Genomic DNA, 20,868 nt, shown 5'->3' with positions numbered 1-20,868 from the left:
TCCGCCAAGGCTGCCCTTTATCACCGATTCTGTTCATGATTTTTATAGACAGAATTTCTAGGTGCAGCCGAAGCGTTGAGGGAGTCCGGTTTGGTGGGGAAAGAAAGGTTCAGAGAGAAATCATGATGCTCGACATAGGTAGCCTGGTACACCAGACTCACCCCTGTTCCAGCTATAGAGTCTAGCGACCAATGAGCGGATCAGATTTCCAGGGCGGAGCAAGCCACAGCAAACAGACAGTGGAGTGGAGCAATCAGCGACGGGCAGACGTGACGTTGGTAAAGCGACAATTCGCGCGGCGGGAGTGGAGAACGGAGAAGTTTATTTAACATGGCTAGCGCGAGACAGCCAGTTGTCAATGACTTGTGTCTATGTGTTTTTGTTAATTTAAAACTGATTTTACCGTGGATTGGAACATATTCTCGGCTCTCCCGTTCGTCATTTGTGTTGTTGTGGAGAAGACTTCCGACGCGGAAGAGTGACGTTACTCGTTAAGAACACGTCACGCAAATAAACGAATCTGATTGGACGGTTGATTTTGTTCTTGCTCAAGAGGCCGTTAATGGGCTGGGTCCCAGACTATTCTCACAGTGTTTGAAAAATACAGGGAGAACAGTCTGGCCGTGCCAGGCAAAGACATAGGCTTACCACTCTTCCTTTCATGAAGTGTCAAGTCGCCAATGAGCATCATCACCACCGTTTGCTGTGCCGAGTAAATCGTCGTCATCTGACGCCTCAGGTTTAAAAATGAAAGGATTAATTGTAGATAATCTTTCCTGGGAACTAACGTCACGAAAAAGCGATCCTGAACGGGTACTTTCACTGGAAATATCACTATCGCTGGTGCTGCTATGGACAAAGTCCGCCATGTCTTCTGTTGCCTTCTGTAAATGACGTCACACTTCTGGGTTTGGGAAGGGAGTATTGACAGAGTGCAAAAAAAAATTAAAACCCGAAAATTCTTCTCGTAGTTTCGCGGTAGAAATTACGTAGTCGTTTTGACGAACTCCTCTAACTCCTCTTTGAATTGGTCAAATTATACAGAAATCCGACATACTTTTCATCTGCCCTTTAAGTGTGCAGGAGGAGTAATAGCTTTGGTAGTAATTACATCGTTTCCTCCCTTGGTTGTGATTTCAATCAGGAGATACAGAGGCTAACCAGCCAGGCCCTCACTTACACCCAGGACAGAATGACGCCAAGCAATTTGCCGAGCTATAGCATGTGATCTGAAGTGGGGAAACATTATGCACATTCTTGTCGTTTATTACTCTTTGGCATCGTCAAAGAGAAATCATATATCTGTCCATCGAGAGAAAAAGACACCCTGGAGGAAATGAAATGACGAAATATTTTGTGTCATCCTCCATGAAATCCTCCATGGTTGTTTTTTTTTCCAATGTTGATTTCACACATTAATGTATGATTTTTAGCGGTGTTGTGGGATTAATGTTGAAAGTGGTGCTGACTCTGGTGTGTTCAGCTCCAACCTGTCCACTTGGGTCATAATTCAGCCTAGGCTAGCTGAAGCAGAGTGTGCGTGTGTGTGTTGGGGGGAAGGGGGTGCACGGCATAGCCGGGGGTTTAAAATGGCAGCGTGACCAACTATGTGTGGAATCTCAACCATCCGTCATCCTCCCCGCCAAAGAAGGCAGACCAGCAGAAGCCACGCGGGCTCGTATATGTTTGAATCAGCGCAATGTGGTGCCTTGAGGACCAAAACTCAAAATTGATGTGCCATTGGGGACCATTTGAAATTGTCACATTTTGGTTTATGACAGCATGCCCAAAATGTTTCAGTGACATACAAAACTAAGATCAGTGACTAACCAGATCCAGGAGTTAACAGTGGACCCTCTATCTCCAAATCATCCTCCTCGGCCTCCTCCAACTTTTTCTTCTTCTTTTTGGGATCACGCGGTTTACGCAGTAGAGATAACTCTTCTGGATGACGGATATCTGCGAGAAAAGACAGACGGTTAATTGGTTAAACCTCAAGGGAAAAGTCAGGGCTATGCACAAGATTAATAGTTCGAATTTTAGAACCATTTTCATGTAAATAAATGATAATTCATTGTCATTTGAAACCCAGAGACATGTAAATGTCCGTTCGCGCGGCAGTCATAATAATCTTCATCGCTGACCAAGAAAATAATGATACTAATAATCATGAAGCGTTTTATGTAGGCCTGTTGCGATAACAAATTTCAGTGTGCAATAATTATTCTCATTAATTATTGCGATATGCGATAATATTGCGCCCCCCCCAATTTTTTTTTAACCAATTTACAATAACACAGTCAGGGTACCCGCGGGTTATTAAAAGTATTGAAAAAGCATTGAATTTAGTTTTCCATTATTAAAGGTATTAAAAGTATTAAATTAGCTGTCGTAAGTCTGGAATTTTTTCACTGTGGTTTTAATTTTGAAGAATATTTCAGTGCAACCTAAATTATATCCGTGACGAAGTTTTTTTTTTTTTTGTGTTTTTTTTTTTTTGTTTTAAATCCATAACGAAGATGACGCGTAGAATTTTTACGATGCACTGCACTACAAATCATAATGCACCTCGTGCGTGCGCGCTGTTAGCATCATTAGCATCCAGCAGGCAATCGCACAGTACTGTGTGCTAACGTAAGGAACTGCTCAGATGCCTTAGTTGTTATGTCCGACGACAGCCTCAACAAGACAACCAAGTCCAAACAGTTGGACCAGCATGTGAGGTATTGGATCGGCGACCAAGTCGCATCCAGATACTTTGGGTCGTAGTTTATGGGTCATGCGAAGGCAGTGGACCTGCTTAACATTTCAAAGTAAGTTGCCAATTTCTCCAATTAAAATGTGTTAGATGCAATAATGTATTTCTGCACGGTTTGCCTTTCGATAGAATGTGAATTTCGTAGTTTTAACTCGAGTTAGCCATGTTCAATGGGGTATTGGCAGGTGCACTAGCCTTAGCATGGATAAACCGGAGTCGTAGATCAACAACTGTTGTGCCGAAAAATAGCCGCCTTGCGTGAAATGTCCCCCCTGATGGGAACGCTTATTTATAACGCTTTATTGAGCGTTTATTTTATTTATTTGCTTATTTATTTTATTATTGAGCGCCCACACGTCACTCGTACAAACAGTTTTTCTTACCAAACGACGGACATGGAAACGATTTTCTTGTACCGTGAATATGTATTATTTTACTCTGCTTGAACTAATAAATTTCATACCTTTGTGATTGTCATTGGGATATGGTCATTAAAACCTGTAGACTAATACATTTCTGTTCAGAGATGGTTATGTGGCCCAGTCCACGATTTGTTACTAAAATACAGTACTACTACTTTGTGTAATTTATATATTTAAAACCGATTTTACAGTCGTAAATCCATTCCTGTAATGTGTCCATGAAAACATTTGATGTTTTCACCTCAATAAAGCGTTATAAATAAGCGTTCCCGTCAGGGCGGACATTTCACGCGGGAAGACATTTGTCGGCACAACACCACCATCACCCTCAAATACACAACACGGTTGACACTATTATTGGAACGAGTGCGGGGTAACGTTGATCTGAATAACATGGCATGGTGATAGGCAAATTATAATGTAGGTGATAGTAAAACACCTCCTGGTATATTTACATTTTTTTCTCGATTGAATAAGAGTATGGATTTTCTCTATCTGATTAAAAGAAATGTCTTCAATAGCTAACAAAGGATTAACATGTGTTTTATATACTTGTAATGTGATTAGAAAAAAACAATTACCAAGGGAAATGGTCATGTGTAGCTTTTTTATTTTGTGGTAATTAATGGTAAACTACTGCCATTTAGTGGCTGTTTTTTAAACTTTCACTGCCAATTGCAAGATTTTCCCAAGCACTTTACAGTTAAGGTGACCAACTTGACAATCACCAGTTAAGGTGACCAACTTGACAATCACCAACCTACCACCTTGACTAGGTCCTCTTAAAAGGGAAACCTGTTGTATTGCAAATGTAATTTCTGAAGTTGCTTTACAAAAATAGTGTAAAATCCATTTTATCCTGGGGAAAAAAAATCTGAAAGACCTTATATTTAAATGTGTTTTAATTGTATCTTCGGTAAATGTGCATTCTTTTGTCAAACACACTTGGTAATTGAGGTTAAATTTGATGTTCAGTGCTTTATTTTATTTTTTTTATATGATTCAATATTATCTAAATAATGGGTGCGAGAAAAGTATTAATTTTCAGTTGAAATGGCATTAAAAAAGGTCTTAAAGTCTTGAATTTAGATTTATCAATCCTGGGGGGACCCTGACAGTGAGAATACAGTATATATTAATAGATCAAGTACACCCATTTAAACGTGATAAATATTTACTCTTAAACTCAAAAATACTTTTTAAGAAACCACAACTAAAAACAATAGACCATGCCTCTTCAGTAAAAAACAACAATATTGATACCGCACAGAAACACAGAATAAATAAAATGTGTTTAAAAAAAAAAAAAAAAAAAAAAAAAAATGCACTTAATAACTTAAGCATTTAGGCAAATGAAAATTTTCCCGTCATAGCTTCTGCAATGGTGTTCCATAGGGATGCAACGATACAGTTAAGTCACGGTTTGGTATGATTTTTGATACGGGAGACACGATTTTTGATCCGATTCAATACATTTAATGCTCTGTAAAAAAAAAAAAAAAATATATATATATATATATATATATATATATATATATATATATATATATATATATATATATATATATATATATTCCCCCCCCCCGTTTTTTTTTTTTTTTTTTTTTGCTAACGAGCAAAAATTAAATTGCCATCATGTAAACATGCATTTTAGTGCATAATATTTATGTGCTTACTTCTTACTGATCTGTGAAAATGTTGTATAAAAGTGCTGAGACCAATCTTTACTGTTTGTAAAGTGAGGCAGGGCACACTGTTGATTACCCCAGCTCTCTTAGCAGCTAGGTTTACTACATGAGCAAGACATCCTATTTGTGGTCACAATCCATCTGTGTCACGTACTGAATTAACAATATTTGCAACATTATCTATAGTCACTGGTATGGATTGATTTGGCCTTCTTAACTTCCATTCAGTCATGACAGTTTAGAATTCATCGATGTAGTATATGGACTACGTGTCCCATAATCACTCTGTGCTCACGTAGCCAATGGCATGGGACGTAGCACATCTAGTTTGCCATTTCATGATATCTAGTGTGTGCGCTCATTAAAAAAGTTAGCAAGCGCCGCTGAAGTCACGTCTGCTCATTACTACACAACACCAGCATATGACAATCGACTTTCATAAACAGGATGTGTTTGATGCAGCTGTTCGTTGTCAAAGCGAGGTTGTTCGTAGCAGCCAAGTCGGTAACAATGTTTTGGCGGACTTCGTTGTAAATATCCGGCGTTGTGCCGAAAAATAGCCGCCCCGAGTGAAATGTCACTCCTGACGGGAGCGCCCACACGTCAACAACACCGGCGCCCCATAAATGGTCCACAGTCACTCCGGAGCACTGACGCGGCCGGTATACGTTGAACAATAGGATATAACGGGAACGATTGGCTCCGGCTCTAGTTTTTGCCGGACCTGGAACGAAGAACGCATTTTGCGCAGTTGGTAACGAGGAATCCGAACTTTTAACAGCGCGTCTGCCGCACGCGCGCATGCACGTGAGGCAATAAATTGCAGCGGAAAAATTACTGCCTTCATTTTTATTTATCCCGCGATAAAAGGAATTATTGCATATTGCGACAGGCTTAGTTGTATGCGCCGCTAAAATTTGAATAACTCCGAAGCAGTTTTTCCAATTGTGGTACCATTTTATCCTGGGAAAAAAAAAAATCTCTTGACAGCACTAGTTAAAACATTGCCTAATGGTTTCATGAAGCAGTTTAACCAGGAGATGATCCATTTAACATTATTTCCGATGGGAACATTTGGCAATAATTTACTAAATGTACTATGTTGGAACATAGATGCCCCAACAGTTAAAATGACAAATATGTTTTACTACTAAAAATTGGTGTTTAAAAATGACTATGGAGAGAGTCAGAACATTGATATCTGAGAAGGGAAGAAGTGCAGAGACAGCTGCTGCACATGAGCAGTGGAAAAATGGCAAATCCCTTTTCTCAGGGCCCCCACAAATCTTTGCTTGGAGTGTAATCCCCAAGTGAGACAGGCCAGACGCGACCTCAACCATCCCATCCCCACATTCACCATCAATTTCTCAAACTTGCTCGCAGACGTGCTATTGGTTTGCTACTGAGCAGGAGAAATTTACACATATCTTGCATGTGTGTTTAAAGAAGCGTTCACAATTTGATATAATGACTAAAACAGAGAAGCATATTTCCACTCCACAAACCACCCTCTCCTCTAGCCTCAGAGGCAAGGGAAGCATCACTCAGCATAGGCAGATAAGTCACAAGAAGGTGGGCTTAAGTGGGAGTGGTGAGGTGGTCCTCATCATGTCAGGGCTAGAGATGTGATATCTAAGGCAGTTTTTACCCGTAAGAAAATTTCAATTTAGAATAAAGTCCTACGCCCTCGGTCATAAGTTTTGAGACTTTCGCATTCAATTGAATGGTGAAAAGTGTCAAAGCTTATTTCCGCGGATGTACAGTAAATTGTAAATACCCTTGACTAATTGACTCCCCAGGGGTGAAAGTGGTTAGAATTTCTTGCCGGAACTCCCCGACATGAAGGTCGCCACAGAGCCAGAATTTTTATTTATTTATTTTTTTCATTCATTCTTTTTTTTCCCTTATTTTTTTTTTTTGGGGGGGGGCGTCAAAACTACTGAAATGCAAAAAAAAAAAAAAAAAAAAAAAAAAAACGATTTGGTCAGTTATGTTTATAACACATACAAAAACTGATTTTCATTCAAAATTGTATTTTTTCAACTATTTGCAAAATAAAAGTTAACAAAACAGCTATAACTCCAACCTCCACCTCCTGATTTTTATTTTCCCTCATTTCTTCACATACTAAATGCCGAATCTCAATTTTAACTACTTAAGAACATAGGATGTATATTAAAATGTAAGACAATGTAAACAATTACTTTTTGTTGTGTTTTTTAATAATAAAGATATAAGTAACATACATTCAGAAAAATAAGTATAAATTACTTATATTACGCAGAGTGAACTGGAATATATTTTGAAGATTGTGCAAACATTTACTTTTTTAATCATAAGGAAATGAATATTAAGTAGCCCAACATAAATGAACAAATATAAGTCCAAAGTGCACATTGACAGCTAAAATGTTCTGAACCTCCCCATCAGAGCAAATAAAACTAAATATGATAAAAAGGCCACTTTAACTCTTTCCTTGCTCTTAAAGATTTGATCCATTTTCTGTTGCATTGCCCCCCCCCCTTTTTTTTTTTTGCTGTTTCAGAAAACATGAATATTTGAACCAATCAGAGCTAACTACCTCTGTTGATCACATGTCAGTATGTCAGCCAATTGAACGGATAAAGGAGTCCAGGCGTTTTGCTTTTCTGCGTGCATTCACACATTGACGCGACTCGTCATCGTCAGACTCAGATAACTGCAGCAGCTGGGGAAACCTCCATGCCGTCCGTGGAATAAAATAAATAATAAATATTGGTGGAAATGGATTACCCTACACGAGCACTTTATTATCCTTGTTGTTAACACTTGTGTATGTAAATCTGATGTTGGTAGATTGTTTACTCCTTGGAGATGAAATGCATGCTTGGCAGCTTTGTATTTTTTTTGTTTTTACATAGCGTTTTGACAGTTCCCGTCATATTTTCGGAATTAAAGCACCGTAGCTGTCCCATCTAAAATAAGTTTCAGTTGCTTAAAGACAAAAGATGATGGCAAAATCCTTTTTGAGACAAGGGTTAATTCTTGCTTAAATGAACCTCATACTGTCAGTTCAATATAGTTCAGATGCCCCCCAAAACAAGATTTTTATATTTGACATCATCCAGCCAGAGCAAAATCAAGAACTATTTTGCTACTACAACTACAAGAATGTTGAGGTTCCCCAAAATTGACTAAGCCATACTTTTTACTGTTACTTGAGTAGATTTGAGAGGAAAAAACGCTACTCTCACTCCGCTACTTTGGGCTACATAAGAGTCGTTCAATTTTTCCTCTGTATTCTACATATTAGTTTGTTTTTTTTTTTTTTTGCCAGCAACGCAAAGAGTACCTCTACCAATTTCTTCAACGAGACGTCGCAATCACATGACTCCATTAGGCCAATCAGACGCAAGCTTGCCGTTTTATGATCACGCAAGCCTGTTCAATCACAGGCGTCTTTAAGCACCGTATTAAGTATTTGACATAAAGCACTGCCCTCAACATGACTTGAAAGCGCGGATTTAAACCTCTTTCCCAGTTTTTATTTGGCGCCGATTGACCACGGAAAAACGGAGACATGTCCTTTTAATTTCATAATAGTAACTACCGTATGTTTCGGACTATAAGTCGATTTTTTTTTTTTTTCATAGTTTGGCTGGGGGTGCGACTTATACTCAGGAGCGACTTATGTGTGAAATTATTAACACATTATGATATCATTTCACATGTTATTTTGGTGTTTTGGAGTGACACTGATGGTTTGGTAAACTTGTTAGCATGTTCTTTATGCTATAGTTATCTTAATAACTTAATAGCTATGGCCACGTTTGCGTTCTGCCTTTGGCAATGTGTGTTCAATTGTATTATTGACTTTTTTTATATTGAAATGCATGCTTTTAGTTTGTGGCGTGTTCATGCCCACGTGGGGGCGCACTTGCACTTGTTTACATGAAGAAGAGCGCTCACAAGCCAGAAGAAGACAGACAGCTACGTAGCTCTGACTGAGTGGGCGAGTTAGTGAGAGAGAAACACGGCTGTGAACCTTCGTTCATTGTTTATGCTTGTAAAATATCGTTACAGCGGCAACACCTGTGTGTATCATCTTTTCTGTTGTTGTTGTGTGTTTTCCACCTGCGATCGGACACTTAGAGCCAGTTGTGTGGTTGTTTGAACGATGTGCTAATGCTAGCGAACGCATGCTAACCGTTTGTGTCACGTCATTGCTGTAAAAGCACCCAATTATCATTTATTTACGTCAATGCAAACCTGTTTGGTATCGAGGACGAAATTGATTCATTAAATTATACGGACATCCAGCGTCGTCATTTGGGAGTTTAGCCCGCTGAATAGCCAGGACCGAGCCGTAGCGTCCTGGTGAGGACAGTATATTTGCATTTCGTTGTTCATGCACTTTACACTGTACACTTATTCAGAATGTTCTCTATTGTATTTTTATATTAAATTGCCTTTCAAGATGACATGTCTGTTCTATGTGTTGGATTTTATCAAGTAAATTCCCCCCCCCAAAATGCGACTTATACTCTAGTGCGACTTGTATATGTTTTTTTTCTCTTTGTTGGGCATTTTATGGCTGGTGCGACTTATACTCAGGTGCGACTTGTAGTCCGAAAAATACGGTAGAAAGGAACTATTCACTAGTCAAACTATTTTCTCCACTAGAGGGCACTCATGCTCTTTGGACAAATAATACTTCATTTCTATCATTCTTTTTCTCTCGGCCGAATTCAATGACCCCCCCCCCCTTTTTTTTTTTTGTACTGCTTTGGCTTAATGTGGTTATGTAACGGGTTATTTTACAGTATCATTTTAACAACAGTTCATATAGATAACTTTGTGTTGAGAAAAGCAGTTACTCACAATGTTACTTATGACTTGAGTGTTCTTTTATCCAAAAACTTTTTTACTTGTACTTGAGTACATTTTTTGGATGACTACCGTATTTTCCGCACTATAAGGTGCACCGGATTGTAAGGCGCACCTTCAATGAATGACATATTTTAAATACTTTCCCATATATAAGGCGCACCGCATTATAAGGTGCATAGAATAAATGCTACAGTATAGGCTGGGGTTATTTTATGCATCGATTAGACGGCGCTGCGCTAAAGGGAATGTCAACAAAACAGTAATACAACAGCAAGGTATAACATGTAGTGCAATTAATATTTATATCACATAGTGGAGGGGAACTTTTTTCTTTTCCACAGTCACACTTTTTGTGTTAGATGGGTTATAATTTTCCCCCTGTTTGCAATGTATGCACTGTATTTGACCAGAGCATTTATAAAGGCCAAAAATGCCAATGACTATACCTGCTGCTTATGATGAATTATCAAATATAAAACTATTTATTCAAATTTTGGGGGAATTTTTTGTCTTTTTGGTCCCTGTTGCGGCTCAATATTTATTCATATAAAAGGCGCACCGGATTATAAGGTGCACTGTCAGCTTTTGAGAAAATTTAAGGCTTTGAAGTGCGCCATATAGTGCGGAAAATATGGTACTTTTACTTCTACTTGAGTAATAGTATTTTGCAGTAACGCTACTCTTATACCACTTTCCCACTGGCCAAAAAACCCATGTCAACCCACTAACAATCGGCTTTTGGTGGCAGTGGGAAAGGTGCAGCAACCCGCCAAGCGACCCGCGTTAAAATCACCTCGGCTCTGATCGTCATGCAGTGTGAAAGCAAAATCCCGGGTCAACAGTCAACACCCTAATCTACGTGGTGACGTAGGCTCTTACTGTACGTGATGCGTTATAACAACGTACCAGTCGCCTCCCATTTAACACGCCCCACAACCGTAGTAACATCGCTGCTCACAACAAAGTTAGTAGAAGAAGAAGGAGCCAGTAGCACACCACATTGAACAAGATGTCCCAGCATTGGAAAGATGATGAGACCTGCCTGCTCCTTTCCATCTGTGGAGAAAGAAGGCTTCCATGTTGCTCTGCATTGTTTACTTCCTTGAACTGAATGAATTCGGTTGCACTTGTCGACGTGCATCTTAGCGTGGTGACGTCACGTAACCTTAAGCACAGCTGAGGAGGGGTTAGGGGTTGGACGGGTGGAAAAAAAATTTGAAAAGACACGGCTTTTTTTTGTCAATGGGAAAGGTGCCAAATGCCAATTGCTAGTGGGTTACATCGGCTTGGAAAAAACGCACGTTGACCCACTAGTTTCAGTGGGAAAGGGGCATTACTTGAGTAACATTTTTGGCTACTATACCCACCTCTGCTTAAATGCTTGTACGAGTACTTGGTATGCCCGAGGACGCCAGTTTACCTTAAGAAAACCCATGCAAACCCGATAAGAAAAAGCCACCACAAAGGAATGCCAGAGTTGAGATGCAAACATAGAACCTCTAAACTACTGTTCGTCTTACATTACGATAATGGATGAGGCTGTGTGATTGAAGAGACTGTTTAGGGAAGCGTGAACAGAGAGAGAACATGGTAGCAGAAAAGCTCCGTGTTTGCTTTGTGTAACTAAAGCAAAAGCATTCCAGGGGTATTAAAAACTACCAGATGGGAGTTCGCTCACTCTCACTCTCTCCTCCTCTTCTGGCTTCGCCGCCGCTGCGTTAAAGTACAATCCATTTGCCCTTATACAGCCATGTGAGCTTTAGGCGTGCTGCCGAGCTTTAGACCCACTGAGCTGGGCTTCAGCACATGCACGCACACGCGCACTTAAGTGTGAGTGTGTTTTGAGAGACACGTGGCATTTAACTTACTACTGAGAAATAATGGGGGTGAAATAACTATAAACGCGATTTTCCCCCCACAACAAACCAAATAATGGATACGTAGGCCAACGTAATGGCCAAGACTTGAAAGTCAGTGAGCATATTTTAGTTGTAAATCAGTCACTGGCAGGTAGCAGTGTAATGAATAAGATGAAAAAGTTGATGGACAAGGAAAATGATTTTAATATTTTGGGGGCTTTTTTGTTATACCTTGTGTGGAGCTGCAACAAAACGTTAACATTAATGGAAAAGAGGGAAAAGTGTAAAAAGAACAATAGAACAGAAAAATGGTACAAGTTGCTGTTCTACGTGTACTATAGTTCATGACCTCAGCTCCGTAAGTTTTAAAAAAAAAGTTTTTTTTCCCCCTCCTTGGCTTGTCTGTGGAGTTTTTTTTAATGAAGCCAGGACAAATTGAACTGAGATGGTGACCATAAAACATGAATTGCCTCTAAAAAATGCTTAATTGTGAAACTGTTTCAGGAAATTGAGACGAAATGCAATCCCTTGTATTAAAGAGAACCTCCGAATTTACTAAAATATGTTATTAGAAACATAAAATATTGCATTGATTTAAAAATCTATAATATACAGTATAGTACATGTGTTGACCTACGGAGGGCGCCATGTTTTAAGTGCGCAATGGGAGCTCGGGGCGATGACGTAGATCAGGGGTCCCCAACCTTGTTTGCACCACTGACCGGTGTTATTTGAGTCTTTTTTTCACGGACTGGTCTTCTGACAAATTTTGCAACCCATCAAAAATTGCAACTATGCAGTTCTGCGCATGCGCGTAATGTTAAAAATGGCCGCGAATGCAGCGATTCCAAAGTAAACACTACAAACTTTCTTATAAGAAAGGAATATTATCTTACGTTTGATCATGGATTAACATGTAGAAAAGTTCTCAGACACATCCTGCCATGTTAGCTACACACAAGAACTGCACACCGCTCTTTCACCATTAACGACTTCGTCGTGTCGTTAAGCATTAATTAAGAAGCCCGCTTCACAAAGATACGATGGATGAAATTGTAGCAAGGTTTTCAGTGGTCTCGTAGCAATGTCAGGATATTCCAGTATGACGTTAATTCAGAACCACGGTAGAGTTGTTGTCTCAAATGCACGTTTAAGGTCGCCGTCATTTGCGATCTCTACAAGCTGATCCTCCTGGTGTACAGACATGCTCGAATCACTCGGTTTATTCACAAACGGGTCACGAATCCACTCCTTCGCAGTTCGTGGGTCTTCGAGGTTGTAGGCTCATCTTCTGGCTCGTCAGATGCCCTTTTCGCCGTGGAAAAATCTCTCAAAAGTCGTCTGTTTTCCAGTCATCTTCGCTCGTGTGGGGGCTAATTATTTGCGGGAACAAATGTGCTGCGCCTGCGGCTTAGTCATACGTTTTTATCGAGGACACGCGCACATAGATATATTATATATACAAAACAAGATGTACTGCTAACAGTCCAACCAATGGATTTCTATGACAACATTCTAATCTATCCTGTAGTATTACCGGTATACTGTATCTAGAATAGACAGGGATATTGGTGTGTTAAGCAGGGGCACAGGGTTAATTCGGCCAGAATGCGGTCGTTAATAAATAATTATTTCTGTGCGGCCCGGTAGCAAATGCGCCACGGACCAGTACCGGTCCGCGGCCCGGCAGATGGCGACCCCTGACGTAGATTGTCACTGGCACTCGACGAATACTTCCAGGTTACTGCAATTCCTTCTACGCGGCAACACATCCAACAAATGCGCTTATCGGTTAAACGCGGCGAGTAGTTACTATTTGTGTTTTCATTGAGTCTTTTATACCTTTTCATTGCCTCAAAATACTTTTTGCATGTGTTTCGATCTCATACTTTTAAGCATTGTGTTGCAGATTGTTGATCAGTTGACCACATTAGTCACATAGCATATTTAAACCACCATTATTTGATATTACTACGTTTAAGTAGGCATCTTTAGTATGTTCTGTCTATATGCATCTAAACAAAACAAGCCGAAAGCGCACGGTTATACTTCTGGTGTCAAATTCGCCTCTTGTAGGACGTTTCGTGTAGCACATTTTGGCAGAACACCGTTTTTCCCCTACTCTCGTCTCATCTCATCCCGTCTTTCCTGTTCATTTTGCTTTTGCTGCTCATTTTGTAAAATATTGACAGTGCTGTCATGCTCATTAATGTTCCTCTTGGGTTCAAACTGAAAGGGTTGTGGATGTTTATGTCGCTAGTCATACTCTGGAAGCCCAGCAGCGTAACCATGTGACGTCCCCGCCCTGCGACGTCAACAACAATGGCGACCTACTACTTAAACTAATTTTACAAGTTGTATAAAACCAAAAACATCAGGAGGGGTTTCAATACCAAACTATTTTAACTCAGAATAACGTTTATCTTTTAAGAACTACAAGTCTTTCTATCCGTGGATCCCTTTAACAATAGTTAACTTTAACACTTGCGTGATACATAAGATTACCCCAATTATAATAAGGATTTGTACTGTAATGTACTCTTGTTTGCTTTTCAGTTGTACAACTAATCTTAACATAATTATGTAAATGACTACATGTTTCTGAGAGAGACTCCCAGTACCACAATTTCACTCATTTTAGCAGGCGGAGAAAAAGGATAAATGGTCATGATGATGTTGTTGCAGAAAAAATTCAAATAAAATGCAAGCAGAAGCAGAATTTACCTGGCAGAGGAACAATAGAGAAGTGCGTGACTTTTTCTGATTTATTGCTGACAGACCCAGTATGACTACGTTGAATTATAGGTTCATAATACTTCACGAGCTAGCGGGGAAAAAAAAGTTTCAATATTTGCCACATACTTGCGGCCTAAAATGTTGACGCTTACAGACAAAAAACAAGGTCCATTAGCGGAATTGACACCTCCAAAAGAAGAGTCAATCTTGCATCCAGCAGACTTGTGGGAGTGAGCAGGCCTACAGCCAGAGCTGAGGGTTTGACTTAGTTCCAGCAATGAAGAAAAAAAAAATTTAAAAAATCTTCGCTGGAGATGTGAGCTCCCTGGAACACATGATTCACTGCAGTGACTAAAGCCAATCACTACACCGTCAAATTCTAAATTTACAGAGCATGAGCACAAGCACAGATAAAATGAAAAACACCATAGATGGTGTAAAAACAGGGAGGATTGCTCCTTTTCTGATATTTCCCTCAAATACCCTCGCTGCCCGACTCATTAGCTTTCTTGCTAATGGACTAATAGTGCTGGAATGAATTACAATGAGCTTAATAAAATGCGGACTAAGGTTGCAGTCAGTTTACATAACGGACGAAAGACATTGGTATCATACATTACATTATGATTTCCCGGCCTGGATTAAAATAAAGCCTTTGTGTCTAGAAAATGTTTTTTAAAAGAAAGAAATACCAACAAAAGCAAGAAAAAGACAAAGATCAAAACATGACTTTGTGCTGAATCCCAAGCACATTGTTATGACAATAGATGGCAGTCACCCTGAGCAGACACCTTAGGTGAACTGAACCAAAGAACATCCATCAAAGAATGTCAAAACGGTCAGCCACACCACTTAGATGGCCACTTAAGCTGAAACAGCAAATTTTTCACACACACAAAAACAATAATACGATTCAAAAACTGATAAAGATTTTGAGGAATAATAGATCATTTGCAAATCAAATTTAAGTGTGACTTCATGCTGGTCAACCTTAACATGACCACACAACCCAAACTCATGCTGCATAAATAGAACAAACAGTTACTGATAATTATTAGGTTAAGAGGCGAATTAACACACATACTTACTACTACCACATAGGGAAACAATTAGCCACTAATAAAATAAAAAACAACAATAATCAATTAATACTAACTTTTTACGAATTTCAACTGCAAGGCATGCTGTGAATTCCAGTGTCAACAACAGCATAAAAACTTTGTCACTAGGGGTGTAATGGTACACAAAAATCTTGGTTCGGTACGTACCTCGGTTTTGAGGTCACAGTCCGGTTCATTTTCGGTACAGTAAGAAAACAAAATGCAAAATGTAAATGTACTAGTTGTTTATTACACACCTTTGTGCTTTTAATAGGAACATTAGCCTATACAAAGCTAGAATTCTGCTCAAAAAGTAGTGGGTATTTAAAGATAATCCAATAAATTTGCCTTTCAGACCCCGCGTTTTGGTCAACTTTCTTTCTGAAAGAAAGAAGAAAAAAAGTCCTGTGCTAAAGAGAAAAGCAACCCCAATGACAAAGATTTTAACATGTATTTTACAAATGAAATGCCTCAACGAATCATTTTTTTTTCTTATGAACAGTTTTCAAAAGCTTTATTGGTGGATTTTCTCAAGTTAAAGCGCCACACAGAAATTAATAAATTTAATTGTGTGAGCAGGATCTGTGTATTATTCTTATTTAATTACAGGTGTTTTAGCTCATTTCATTTTATTAAAATGGGATATTATTTATTTTGTTATGTGTTTATATTTTACAAATGTGATGTAGTATTCATTTATATTGTATATTTCATGTTATATAACTTTAGTTCCTATGTGAATATTAGTTCCTATTTCTTTTGTTGTAGTAGGAGGATTTTGTATTGAACACGGGGCCGCGTTGGTTATTATTATAGCAGAGAAGACAGCAGTAAATCAGCAAAGACAAGTCAACTGTGCCCCGATCTACCACTCAAGAGATCTGATGGACTCAAAAAGCGGGTTACGATTGCATATTAGTTTGAAAATTGACCTGATCCGCCTTATTTTTACACGAGTGACTTCCGGTCTGCCCGATCCTAGCTACCGGTAGTAGTATTGACGCAGGAGGGTCGCGTCTCGCGTCATTTAATAAACTCTGCCGTTCTTTTCGCGTGCGTCGTGTTGAGCCGCTTCTGGGACGCGTCTAACACGCGGCCGCACTGCGACTGGTGTGCATTGGCTGATTGACTTTAACGCCCGCGTTTCACTGTGTTCTCGCGGCGGCCATGTTGTTGCGCCGTTGACGTTTCTGGGTTATACTGTCCTACCGTGTTGGTCCTCATTATAGTAGAGAAGACGAAGTAAATATAATCTACACACAGAAAATGTAACCCGATCGACTCACAGCCTCGAAAAGTAAGGGTTACATTATGTCAGAAACTCGTTCGGTACGCCTCCGTTCCGAACCGAGCACCACGTACCGAAACGGTTCAAGACAAATACATGTACCGTTACACCCTTATTTGTCACACCTCCTGCCTACCTGTGCGGTTAAGTGAATCATACAAAACTAAGGGTGTGCCAAAAAAAAAATCGATTATTAGATTCAGCGAGATTCAACACGTAACGATGCGATTACGATTCTTAAAAGTTCAAAAACGATGATTTTCCCCAGTAACTTTATGACAGTGTGATGCTAGTGGAACGAATTTCAAGACACGTCTGCCGCCCGGACACCTAACGGGGTGCACAAGGTTAAGATGGCTGCAGCGGAAGTTACTGAGCGAGAAATTTACTCCTGTTCAAAAGACTCTAAAATACATTTGTGGATGAGACCGGCAAGCACCACTTTTTTTTAGAGTGAGAGTGGACGAGAGATAGTTCGTTGCTCCTTAGCTTTCAGTTGTCCAGCAGTAGGTTCAAGTTGTGTTGATTGGAAAATGTCCCTAGTGTGTTGCTATGTCCCGTGTGCCTCTATGAGAGGTGAGCACATGAACCCTCTTGTGCTGTCATGTTGTCGTATTTTGAACATGTTGTCGGATGTAGAAACAACTGGCGAGTCAAATTTTACGTGGGATGTCGAAAAGATCGTGTGTCGAAGCGATCGTATGCCGAGGTACCACTGTACCTGTATATTGGTCAAATGTAGTCTTATTTCTAAAGGCACTTTATTTCCATAAAATGAGGAATTCATTCCACCAGTGTAAATTTTATTGTATTGTTGAGAATAAGTACTGCCTTTGAAACAGCTAATGTTTTTGCACCTTCTTGTGAAAAAGACCAGCTTAAGATCAGCTGAGTTGTACAGGCATGTTGAGAAATAAGTACAGCCTTTGAAATGGTTAATGTTTTTGCACTTTCTTGTTAAAAAAACAACACAAAACAAAACAAAAAAAAACAGCTAAAGGGCAGTTTTTTGATGTGAGGGCATGATTCCATCGTTCGCGTTGAATCATTAGGACATTTGAAAAACAATAATGGACATAAATTTATTTTGCTACTTTATATATTAATAATGGATGATGCATCGATAATCGTGATAGTCATGATCATTGGCAATGCTGTGATCATCGTTTAATCATCGAATCGTTGCACCCTGAATCGTAATCGAACCGTGGGGTGCCAAGATGGCACACCCCTATTCAAAACAAGTAGAAAAGAACAGAGTGAGGGGGCGGGGGATCTGTCAAAGTCTTTAAAATAATTAGAAATTGGTGACATTGTGGCATATTCTTATTGTGGTATAAAACTTTTCATATTGTGATAGTTTTTTAATTTTTATTTTATTATATCGCCCAGTATTAAGAGACTAAGGCTAGGTTCATACTACAGGTCTTAATGCATGAATCCCGATTTTTTCGTGTTTTTCCGACTCGAGTCCGGCATTAACTTGACAGTCTGAACGGGACAAGTCGCATAGATGTGGACCATTTCAAATCCGATCTGAGTCACTCTTGTATGTGGTTCAAATCCGATCTGGGCCACATTTTTTCAGAACGTGACTGGCGGTCTGAACTGTCAAGACTCCCAAATCGGAATACATGCAGCAATTACGTCAGCAAAAACCAAAAAGCACGAAAGACGGCACCCATGTAGGCATTAGCGCCTAGCTTAACTCTGCTTTTAAGCACGAAGCGGTCTTGACCACAGTCATAAAAATATAAAATGAAGAACAGAATAAGCCTTACAATTTTCATTCCGTGCACCGAATGAGCAATATTTCATTATTGCACACATGGCCAAGTCGGGGCAAATTGACGTACCCACGTCATTTCACGCACACATGTCAAGGCTCATGTGCGTTCGTGTATGCGTTCTATCAGGCCATATAAACTTTGAATATAAGACTAAACAGAGATTATTAATGTCTGTTACTTGTGTCCTTTTTTTGGAAATCAAAATATGATCACTCTGGAATGCCATACAGCTAGCATGTGTAATTTGTTTTGATGCTTCTGCGCATGCGGGCCTCTTTGCTGAACCCATCTCGGACTGCGAATTACTGCTCATGCGTGATACTTGAACGGTCTCAATGGACAAAGGCAGTCTGAATGGGCACGCCAAAAAAACAGATATGGCAAAAAATCGGATTTGTGCATTAAGACCTGTAGTATGAACCTAGCCTAAAAGTCATTACCAAAACTTAACAAAATACAAGTCCCACCTCAAATAAGCCTCTTTATTCCACTCAGGAGACAAAATATTCTAATATTCCCCATGTGCTTGTTTCATTGGAATTCATTCAGTTTGATTTAGTGTTAATTAATTTCCTTTGTTTTTAAATCAATATAAGTAAGGGAATGCAACATAAGTAGATTGTGAGCTTCAACTCTGAGAGATATAACATTTACTTGTTGCTAACAGGTATTTTCATCAGTGTATGTGAACGCAGATATTAGGCAAAGTTGTTCATGTGGCATTTAAGTGGAGCAACCTGACTCTTGTTTACGTTAAGTGGTGGTACTCGGCTGGGAAATAGAAGCCCCCTTTTTTTGGCTCCACCTTTGGACTCCCAGCTCTGGTCATGAGCTCGTCACTTGTGAAGACCGTGTGTTCAACCTTTAAGAAGGTAAACAAGAGTGCTTTGTGCGATGTTATAACATGGGAAAGGTGACTGAAGTTAACGCCGGGATGTCTAGACAAGACGAGCCCATGTCTGACTGGACAAATGGGCGAGGAGGTGGTTCTAATTAGAGTCAGATGATTTGTTTCTGTGGAAAACAGACAGTGTTGGGAAACAGCATCATAGAACATTTGAAGTCCACTTACCAAATAACAAAAAAATGTCAAAACGGGCTGGAACTATGCAAGTTTTACAGTTCGTATTAGAGGGAACCTCGGACTAATAGACTTGTAGGCTAGTCTAATAAGCCACAATTGTTCTCTTTTACTGAAAAATGTTATTCGAAACATAAAATATTCCCAATGATTTAAAAATCTACAATATTTAGTACATGTTTTGACCTATGGAGAGCGCCATGTTTTATGCGTGCAATGGACGCTTGGGGTGGTGACGTAGTTTGTCACAGTCACTCATCAAACACTACTGGGTTACAGCAATTCCTTCTATGGGCAAGATGTCCAACACATGCGCACAGCGGTTAAAAGTGCCGAGTACTTATCGTATTTTTCGGACTATAGGTCGCACCAGCCAAAAAATGCCCAACGAAGAGGAAAAAAAAAACATATAAGTCGCACCGGAGTATAAGTCGCACTTTTGGAGGAAATTGACTTGATAAAATCCAACACATAGAACAGATATGTCATCTTGAAAGACAATTTAAAATAAAAATACAATAGAGAACAACATGCTGAATAAGTGTGCAGTATGATAATGTTACATGATGCATGAACAACGAAATGGGAACGTGGCCGGTATTTTAACGTAAAATAGCTATTATTTTATTATAGTTATTATTATAGTTATTCAGATAACTATAGCATAAAGAACATGCCAACAAGTTTACCAAACCATTAATGTCACTCCAAAACACCAAAATAACATGTGAAATGATATAATAATGTGTTAATAATTTCACACATAAGCCGCTCCAGAGTATAATTGAGTCTTTTATTACCTTTTCATTGCCTCAAAATGCTTTTTGCATGTTTTCCCCTCTCATACTGTTAAGCATTGCATTTTCTTGTGGTAGCTTTAAAGCAGATTGTTGATCTGTTGACCACATTAGTCAACTAGCGTAATTAAAGCACCCTTATTTGATATTACTACGTTTAAGTATTTTCTTAAGGCATCTTTAGTATGTGCTGTCTGTATGTATCTAAACAAAACAAGCTGAAAGCGCACGGAAGTACTTTGGGTATCAAATTCGCCTCTTGTAGCACGTTTTGCCAGTGTAGCACATTTTGACAGAACACCGGTTTTGTCATACTCTTGTCTCGTCTCATCCCATCTTTCCTGTTCATTTTGTTTTTGCTGCTCGTTTTGTGAAATATCCACAGTGCTGTCATGCTCATTAATGTTCTTTTTGGGTTCAAATTGAAAGGGTTGAACAGATGACATGTTTATGTCGCTTAAGTCATATTCTGGAAGCCCG

At 39.4% G+C, this 20,868-nt stretch overlaps 1 protein-coding gene across 4 annotated transcripts in view; it reads right to left on the bottom strand.

Annotated features, from left to right (window-relative positions):
- Window positions 1-20,868, bottom strand: part of fermt2 (FERM domain containing kindlin 2) — an 82,873-nt gene that overhangs the window by 31,555 nt on the left and 30,450 nt on the right. For all 4 annotated transcript variants that reach the window (XM_057858688.1, XM_057858689.1, XM_057858690.1 and 1 more), the window contains exon 4: window positions 1,831-1,959. In XM_057858688.1, coding sequence (XP_057714671.1) covers window positions 1,831-1,959 — 129 coding nt within the window. The remainder of the gene's footprint in view (window positions 1-1,830; window positions 1,960-20,868) is intronic.

Source organism: Corythoichthys intestinalis, chromosome 15 (assembly GCF_030265065.1).
Source record: "Corythoichthys intestinalis isolate RoL2023-P3 chromosome 15, ASM3026506v1, whole genome shotgun sequence".
Lineage (NCBI taxonomy): Eukaryota > Metazoa > Chordata > Actinopteri > Syngnathiformes > Syngnathidae > Corythoichthys > Corythoichthys intestinalis.
The sequence above is the reverse complement of the archived record's forward strand: the minus strand, read 5'-3'. Positions and strand labels throughout refer to the sequence as shown.